Below are 10029 nucleotides of genomic sequence, written 5' to 3'. Positions count from 1 at the left end.
ATTATTTGTACCTACTCTGCTCCATTGTTATTATGCTATCGATATGTCACTTGCAGTTAGAAACATTCTCAGAATTGCAACTGGTGTGTGCATAATCCCAATGGAATTACATTTAATTAAAGTGACTGTTCTGCACAAATTAAACTCTGCTTATGGAATTTGCAAATTGACTTGACAACTTCTTTGATGCAAAAGGTAAACTTAAAAAAAAAGCAAAATAAATGTGTAATTTAAAAAATTCTTTAGTAATTCCTCCCCTTCCTTTTCCTGTTATTAAATTGTGCCAATGGTCCCTGGATGTGCTGAAACAAGATTGGTTATTCATCTCTAGAGAAGACAAGGAGCTACAGGATTCACACAACAGCTGCAGGAAGGTAAATGCAGGACCCCATTCAGTCTGCTGCACTTTGCCCATAACCCAGCCCTGACCTGGTGCTAAGAGGGATGAGGTTAGAGGAGACACCTCTAGGGATCTAAATCAATCCCCCAACTTCCCTTCTTGCCTGAATTATTGTGCCCTTTTTGTGATGGTGATGACTAAGCACTGAAGGGCAACTGACCTCAAATAAGACCACCAGATTCGCTGTTTCTACCACACCCTGATCAAAAGGTGAAAGATCAGGTCTTTAATTCCTGCACAAATTTGTCTATGATTCTGTAAGTGCACCTTATTCTCTTCCCAGTAATAGTTTCATCTTACATCTCCAATCTCCAGCAGAGGTGTGTTGTGTGAATATGTGTGTGAAATGGGGGAAAAGAGAGAATTTCGAACCAAAAATAGAGGTCCTTTAAAAAAAAAGGGCCCCCTTCATTACTGCATCAGTATAATCCTCTTATGACCTTGAATTTTCCATAATTAAGAACTCGATTAAAATGGATGCTCTAAAGCTACAGGAATAAAGTATGACCATAACTACAGATTCGTAGGCTTTCAGTGTTCCTGAATTCTTCATCAGGTAATATATATTGAAAGCTTCAGTATATATAGATTGAAGTATTATGGTAATAAATAAATACTGAAAGCACTGGTAGGCATTCCAGTGATCTTCAAATGTTAGGGTCTGAGGGAAGATGGAGTTCAGAACATCTGGAAGACACCATTCTATCTGATGCCATAGATCTTTCTGAAGACTCATTGGATGAAGAGGCACCAGCACAAGCTTTCTGAGCCACTTGATGCATTGAACCAGGGCCCAGCACAGGATGCAGGGGAGAGATAGTCCTGTGAACACATGGCCAGCGTGGTCCTAAATTCTGACCCATATTCATCAGAACAATCTTCAAGCATCAGCTTCTAGACGGAGATGCTCAGAAGCACGAGACTGCAGGGAAAAGCTCCTTAGGATAGAAGAATAGCCTATTTGTGCACTATGCTCCTGAGTGGCCTTGCACTCCAAGGGAGTTCAATGCATGCCAGCTGTGTTCAAGGGGTAAAGCTTTGGGTACAAAGCTCCTCATATGGGAAACAATGTTGGAAACAAAATACATGTCTTGCATGTTTTCTGACCATCTATCTTGAATCCTGCCCTGGACCTTGGATTATCTTCCTGGACTATGGCTAAATTCGTGCTTTGACTTTTCTTGTGTGTTCTGGACTGGAACTTTGTCTGGCTTGGCTAAATTTTTATGCAAAAAGATACAATATCTCTAGAAGATATCAATCGAAGTTTATGTAGAGGCCAAGCTCAAACATAAGAAAAAAACCAGCATTACAATAAATATAATAAAAGAATTTTAAAAATTGCAAGCAAATCCTGAAACTATTAACAGTTAACAATTAATAGCATGAGGAAGTAACCAGGAGACTTCTAAGAGTGATAGCTATTGATAAAAATTTGGCAACCTTCTTAGAGGTTTCTGTAGAGTGGCTGCCCAAAAGTTTCTCTTCAAATCATGAAAATCTCTCTCTCTCTCTAGACTGTATTTTCTGCTTAGTCTTCTGGCTGCATATGGATTGTCTAGGAGAAGCTTAAACCAATCTAACTACATCTGCCTCGATTCTGCTGAACCTAAGACAATATATTTACCTTTTTCTGAGAGGAACACTATTCAATAGAAAGAAAGGCTCCCTAAGAACTTTTCCCCAGGAATAAGTAGAGAGGAACTTATTTCCAAATAAACATGTGGATGTGTGCAATTTCAGAGTGTTAAACCCCATTTCACACCATGTCAGATAAAGCAGCCAAGGCAACAAAGAAACAGCTGTAAGGACCTAGCATGAGTTAGGACTGATGGACTATGTCCTCACTGGAAGTGGCAGGCAGTGGCCCCACCAAAACTGCTAAAGGGCAAGTGATGTGGTGAGAAGACACATAAGAAAAAAGAGGAGGAAGCAGAAGGGAATAAAACAGCAGCCAGACTCAGCCTGGCATTTAGTATGGAGAAAACATATCGCCATAGTCCCATCCTACTAGTCCCTTACAGCATCTTCTAGCATCATCCAACATCATGGTGCCAATATAACTGGAGTGAGGACAGGCTTCATATTGACTCGACAATGGCTGGTAATGCTATAAGATATATAGGTTACTGGTGGGAAAATGGCCAAAATGAGAGACAAAGAGAAGAAAGGAATGGGAGAGGGAGGTAGCCAGATGTCCAGAAAGACAATTGCCTCAGGAGAGCCTTCTTCATTGTGCAGAGAGTAAACCTAGCCTCATATGGGAGATTTTTGCACATTTGCCAGGTGATACATCACCACTCTTCCATCAATCATGCAGCCCTACCCTTTTCTAACATCCGAAGTGTTAGGAATAGGGATCCATACTGATTTAATTCTGGGTTTTGGTTGGCCTCCACACTTTGCCTCATTTCAAAAATGGATGAAATCCACATTTAGCAAATGTATTCTTTCCTTATAGTTGTCACACCAGCTCTTTGTTAGCATTTGAGTTAACCTAGTTAAGTTATTTGCCACTAGGATCCTTGCTCCTGGAAAATGCCCTTGGATGCATCTTTGCTCCCAGAATTTGCTGTGATGCCACACTTCACAAGGCTTGTTCAGCAGTGTATATCTGGCATCATAGTGAACTACAAGCCTCACATTTGTTAATAGTTTTAACAGCAGACCTCCCTTGCAATAATCTCCACAGCAGCCAACTAGTGAAATATTTTGCAAATTACCAGATAAATAGGCCCAAGTGCAAGTGGAAAAATACACCAATCTGGGGGCAGGGAGCTGGGAAGGGATGCTAGTAATTTGCTTTTTGTTTTGTGAAGAGAAGGTGAAAGGATCTTCATTAATTTATGTATCACTGATTGCCCTGGGGGCAGGGCACTCAACTATTGGCAAGCTTGAAATAAATTTAAAAAAAAAAAACACCAACGGCCTAGCATTCTCTACAGCAGTGTTTCTCAGCCTTGACAACTTTAAGATGTGTGGACTTCAACTCCCAGAATTCCCTAGCCAGCCATGCTGGCTGGGGAATTCTGGGAGTTGAAGTCCACACATCTTAAAGTTGCCAAGGTTGAAAAACACTGCTCTACAATCACCAACTGGCTGGTTCAAATTGATGCAGCATGAGCAATGATTGGCTAATGATGTTCCTTGCAAGTTCCAAACTTACAGGCATAAGACAATACTTGCCAAAGTCATCTGAGTTCTGCAGATACTGAGGACAATGTAGAAAAGTCATGGGTTTCAAAATGTGTTGTGATTAATTGGCAAATGGAAAGGCTGCAGATATGGCCATATCTCATCAGCTTGTTCTATATCTGTATTTCCCATTACATAGCCAGTAGTTTTGCTGACATGCTCTGGGGCAGCCTTCCCAAACCTGAAAATTTCTAGAGAGAGAAGGCAATAACCTCAAGAATTCTTCTGGAAGGTGCTGGGCTGAACTCTAGAACCGAGCAAGGTGCTTAGCCGATCAATATAATTGACACATGATGCTCTCTGCCAGGATTCCAGATGCTATTTGGGAATAGTTTCCAGGTACTGCATCACAATCAGCCTTGTATGTATTTGGCAAAGAGTATGCTGCTTCCACTGTGATGCATTTAGATGGATGCCATCCTTTTTTTTTCTCCATATAACCCTAAAACAGCCACCTAGCAAAAAACCTCAGTATTCCCTCTGGGCAGGAGCTGTGAGCTCAGGTTATGAGGTTTCACTGACCTCATAGGGGCCCCCAGACTAGGCTGCTGGAAGAGGAGTGTCCAAGGATGACAAAGGGAGCTGGGCAACATGACTAGTCCTGCAACCAGCCAGCCAGAGTGCTAAATGTAGAATATCAGAGCTGATCTTAATCTAAGGTTATCAATTCCATCTTTCCCACCATGTTGGCACTAATGGGAGTCTTTCTCCTCTTATTGGCCACATACACTTCATACATTAAAATGGCAATAAGTGGTCCGGCAACGACCATCTTGGGTGGCATCTCAGAGCTCCTGAACTCAGAAGAATGCCATGAGCTCTATCTTCGACTTGCCATCACCCAGAAGGGTGCAGAACTATTGGAGGAGAAAAAACTCTTCCCTTCTAGCCAATGGCAAGACATCTCCAACATGGACCAGTGCAGAGAAAGCCTAAGCCACTGGCTGGAGATGCAGAAAGGCATCATCGACTGGGACCGCCTGGCTCGAGCTCTCCGGCAAATTGGACGCCCTGATGTCTCCAGAGAGTTAAAGAAGAGCCTCAGCAAGAACAGGAGTTTGGAACCAAAATGGAATACAGAGGAAAACCAAACAGGAGAGGCCCCCAAATCACTTGTAGCTATTGAAAACAGGGCACCCATTCGTAGAAGCCGTCAAGGTCCCATCCAGAAGCCCAGGAAGGCTTTTCTGAAGGAGAAGAGTTGGAGCCTAAAGACTTTTTTTCTGAAGTGGTTCCCGTTTCCTTTACACCACTTCACTCTGCAGCAATATATTGGCCCAGCTACACGATTGCTCATTGCCAGTTTCCTGGCTGGACTGGTCCTTTGGCTTTTTTCTGTGTATTACATCATTTGTTGGAACTTGCGGCAATGCCTCTTTGCCAGTGGTGTTCATTACAATGGGACCCCACCTCGGCAGAACATGAACCTGACTGTGATTTGGAATAATCAATCTGGAGAAGATTCTCTGGAGGATCAGGACACCTCTGAGGATGACGAAGTTGCCGAGGAAGAACTTTGACCCAAGAGGCTTTCAGTGAAATCTGCAGGAAAGTTGATTTCATTAAATAAATTGCCATGTGAATCTTTTGTTTGTGCCCAACTCAGTTGTTAAACTTGGGGCTTCTACAATGTGATGCTTTCTAGAAGTTTGGGATGACCACAGCCAACCAGCACAATAGGATGATAGGCAATATGATCTAAGACATCTGAAGGGCACCGTGTTTGAGAGACTACGGCTACAAAATCAGAGCATACACTGAGGCTGTTTTGTGACGCAACAGCAGATGTAAAGACAAGGCAAGCAGGGTGCAACACAGGGAGAGTAAGTTATGTAATGAGAAGTACTCAGTATTAAATTTGGTAGCAGTAGAAAGATATTGTTGTCACATCCTTTTTGCTTGCATCCTAGCATAGCTATTCACGCTCTACTATTACTTTTACTTGAGAAAGGAAATAAAAATGACCCATAATATGTCATTAGATTGCAGAAAGTACATGATGATTCACATATAGCTTTTTATGCAGGAGCAGTTTATTGAGTAATGAGAAATTTGAGTGAAAATAGCAAGGACTCCTAAAGACTTTAACTCACCTTGGCAGCCAATTCCTACCACTACTCAATTGTAAGCACAGAGTGTAATCATGAAAGGTACAATCAAATTGATTCTAATATTAACTCATATTGGTAGACAAAACTAGTTTTACCACCAGAAGACCAGAATGAAACTCTGAGCCTGTATATGACCATGGTGTCAGCATAGCCAGACTACATTATTTTTCTGCCACATCCCTGTAGCATTGCCTTCATCTTGTCCCCAATCCATGACTAAAAGAGGCTTAGGTCATCCTTATCTGTACCAGTATAAATAGTACTGTCCTTATTCCAACCCTATCCGAGGACATCCTCAAGGTGTTTAAAAATTGTTAGGCTTTGTCACCCTTGGCCCCACAGGCAAGTCAGGGGACTGGCAGTGACCTGAAACAGAGTTACTGGATGCAGGATATGGGTTGGCAATGGGGCAGGAAATCTTGTGCCGGAAGGACACAAGAAAATGGCACCATGCCCGCTAGCTGAAGTCTACAGCTGAATCTGACATATGAACCTGGCTTATTGGGGGACCTGTTTTGTTTTCTTTTACTTTTCAGAGTTCTCAGGTTAAGAGACTGAGTTTGATGAAACAGAGATAAGTCCCTTTCTCTTTCGCCTTCCTCCCATAGTGTTCTCCTCATCATAATCACCTTTCCTGAAGCTGCTGGAAAGTCCACAGCAATATAGTATAAGATGTAATTCCACATACAAAGCTCACAACAGATTCAAGGGCAATTCAACTGGGGAAATAATACGGCAAGGAAGAATGGTATTTCTCCTACTACCTGGGTCTTTGCTCCAGTCATTCAAAGCCCTCCTCAGAAACACCGCAATCAGCAGCAGCAGTAACATTAAAGTAAAAACAAAAAACATGAACGCTACTGCATCATATGTCCTGTGGCCGTAAAGTCTAATAACCTTCTCCCCATGGTGGCTGGTGAAATGCATTTCCACATGGCAGGACTCCCCATGGAGACCACAATAATGGCTGAAATCTAGATCACATGGGACCTCGTGCATTGTGTAGCGTGAGGGGAGTGGGGCTGGGAGTTGCCAGAACAGAATCCTTGGAGGAGAGCAGCATTTGCTTCATTCCACATGGTATAACTAAGCAAACAATAGAGGAAAACGAGACCTACCAAAGCCATAGGGAAATTGTGCAACGGTCTCTCGTCCTCCTACGCTTACGGTGCAAGTGATTTTTATGTGACTCTCATGCTTCAGAAGCAAGAGCAGCCCTTGTGCATTCTCCAAGATACAGCTAAGAGATTTATAATCAGTCAACTCCACCTGGTGGTTTGTTTGGAGAGAGAGAAAGAACAGTGGGAGATAATGGTAGAGAAATGATAGAGAGATATTTTGAGTGCATTCGTATCTTTGTTTCATACCTAGTGGACATTACTTAATATTCAGGGTTTTTTAAGCTATTCAGAACTTGTTTGGTGTCATATTAGCAATGTGGGTGTTTAGCGATTGTTCCATTCTTGTGACATTTCACAAATGTAGCACTCTTCACCTGTACTGCATCAATCCTCACAACACCTTTGTCATCATAATGGTGGTAATCATCTTCAACAGTCTCTCTTGCCTTCATACATTTCAGTTAAATCCCAGAGGAAAGACCATGAAGAAACCCCTTTCACCCAGAGTCAGGGAGAGACTAACAACAGAGGAAAAACAACAGTGGCAGCATCCTTCACTGACTTTCCACATTAAAAGAAGCTCAGAAATACCTTCAAAAGAAATGTAAAAGAAATGCTAAAACACGTTGAGAAAAAGGTAGAAACATGATGAGACCTCATGCACAACAAGAAAACTCTGGTATTTCAACATGCATCCTTAGTGTGTATTGGTATGCTGCTATGTCTCCCTCTTACAACAGCATGTTGGCTTGCAAGGTAGCCTCTCAATTAAAGATCCTAGTATAAAATAGTGTAAAAATGCTTGGAGTAAAATAGGGCTTTGGTTGTGCTTGTGGCATTCTGGCCAAAATCAGCCACAACCAACTAGTATGGTCCTTACCATTAGGATGGATGGATGGATGGATGGATGGATGGATGGATGGATGGATGGATGATTGTATACCTTGTTTAGTAGTTTTATATACCACTATATTGATACATAGTGGTATATAAAACTATTATGTGAAAGTTTTGATTGATCAAAGCCATAATGGGCAGTGGAAATCAATATCCATAGGCCCATCAGGTAATAACTATGGCACTTGGAGGACTGTGATTTGGAATGTAAGATGAGTAAATGATACAGGTAGTCCTCAACTTACGACCATTCATTCAAAGTTACAGCAACCATTCAAAGTTACAGTGATGCTGAATGAAGTGACTTACAACCCGTCCCCGAATTTACAGCCGTTGCAGCGCCCCCGCAGCCAAATGATCAAAATTTGGGTGTTAGGCAGCATGCCTGCACTTACGGCCACAGGGGCATTTCAACTCCCCCACCCACCTATCTCCCCCCTTTTGGCCCCCTGCATTTTACAGCCCCTGGCACCCTAGCTGACCTTCCCCATCTTCTTGCTCCTGCTGCTGACCAAGCATGCCCAGCCTGGCCCTTCGCAAGGCAGCTACACAAGGCTTTCTTCCCAAGGTTGTGCACTGCGCTTTCCTCACGAGATCTGGGGAAGGCAGCCTCACATGGCCAGTAGCTGCCTTGTGAAGGGCCTGGCTGGGCACGCCTCATCAGCAGCGGGAGCAAGAAGATGGTGAAGGTCAGCTGGGGCAGCGAAGCACAGGGCAACAGGGGCCTCAGAATCCAGGGTGGCAAGGGCGACTGTGGCTGGGACTGGGGGCGCAGCTGGGGCTTCCCAGGGTGTGGTGACTTTGTGCCACATTGCTGGGATGGCTGAGGCTTTGCTTCCAGGGGCGACTGCAGCTTTGTGCTGCGCTGAGGCTCAAGGGCTTTTTGCAGCACCAGAGCTGTGGTGCACCAAGAAGTCCCTGGGCCACAGTGTGGCAATCAAGCCCAGAGCCATGCGGTTCTGGGGCTGCTTGCTGCCCTGTAAGGCAGGGTTCAGAGCAGCCAAAAGGGCAGAGATGGGGGAGGAGATAGGCATGTGGGGGGAGTTAAAGAGGAGGTAGTACCTTACCTTACCAAGGCCTGGGGCTGAGAGGGACCAAGCCTGGAATGACTTGGATTGGGGTGGGTCCTTGGCTAACGACTAGTGGAATTCAGTTAACGATGACAACAGGGAGTGCTGGGATTGCCATCATTAAATGATGCAGTCACGTGACATCGTGCTTTATGACCACATCGCTTAGCAACGGAAATTCTGATCCCAATTGTGGTTGTAAGTCGAGGACTACCTGTAAACATAAATTAGCATAGATATATTAGCATAGGAAATAAATAAAAAAAATAGATATGCTGTATGTGAAATAAAAAGAAAAGGAACAAAAGAAAGGGGAAAAAATACAATATAGTAGATCCGAAGGATCTGATCTTGTTATGTGGAGTTGATACATATATGCAAATAAGTGAAGGTAGAGGTTTCATTATGAATGAAAGGGATAAAATGTGTGTGAGTAAGTATGACTTTGGGCCATGTGGCTATTACGGGTGAATAGGGAAATAGGAATCTGTAGGCTGCTTGTTGTTGCATGTTATGCTCCAGTGAATAGTCATAATAGAAACTGAGAGGAATTGGGGGGGAAACTGGGTAACATTCTCGATTAATGCCATCCAGGGGAAATAATTATTCTACTGGGTGACATGAATTGATAGCTGGGAATGACATAAGTACAGAAAAAGTTACTGGGCTATTTTGAGACTCCAGAATGAATGAGAATGATGACTGGTGAGTATTTGTTTAAATTAAAACAAAAAACTTCTGCTCAATAGAAAAAGGTCTGTTTAGCTTAAATACATGGTTTAAATTATACACATGGTGAAGTACTAAATATAAGTCAAAGACCATGATTCATTTGATTGTTTATGATGAAAGATTGAGAGGATACAAGGGTGATGATGAGAGTTTTGAATGTGAGACAGTCTTTTTATAGCGTCAAGAGTAGTATCTTGGGAAGAAAAAGAAAGAAGTGAAGAAAACAAGAATGAAAGAAAAATCAGTGCAGGGACAGGAAGTTGTATGAAAAAGTATTAGAAGATAGTTTTCCAACAGAATGAATGAGAAGTGGATATAAGAAAAAAGGATGTGGAAACTGCTTGGAACAAAGTAAAAAGTATCCTACAAAGAGTCGTAAAAGTGCATGGTGATATGCTAATGGAAAGTATGAAAAAGGAGGATTGTGTAGATAAGAAAAAAGTGTGTGTAAAAGAATCCGAGAACGCTGCCAAAAATGATGAGAGAAAGGTTTTGTCAACAAT

General features: G+C 42.6%; 1 protein-coding gene across 1 annotated transcript; it reads left to right on the top strand.

Annotated features, from left to right (window-relative positions):
- The first annotated feature begins 4278 nt into the window (after positions 1 to 4278).
- Positions 4279 to 5115, top strand: LOC148216303 (uncharacterized). The gene has a single exon (XM_088138493.1). The coding sequence runs from the start codon at positions 4279 to 4281 to the stop codon at positions 5113 to 5115; it is 837 nt and encodes a 278-aa protein (XP_087994619.1).
- The last annotated feature ends 4914 nt before the right edge of the window (positions 5116 to 10029 follow it).

This window comes from Python bivittatus, unplaced genomic scaffold (genome assembly GCF_059951505.1).
Source record: "Python bivittatus isolate LINGU-HERP-01145 unplaced genomic scaffold, Pbiv_v1 ctg000220_np1212, whole genome shotgun sequence".
In the NCBI taxonomy this organism is placed as follows: domain Eukaryota; kingdom Metazoa; phylum Chordata; class Lepidosauria; order Squamata; family Pythonidae; genus Python; species Python bivittatus.
Note: the sequence above shows the minus strand (reverse complement) of the source record. Positions and strands in the feature narration are given on the sequence as shown.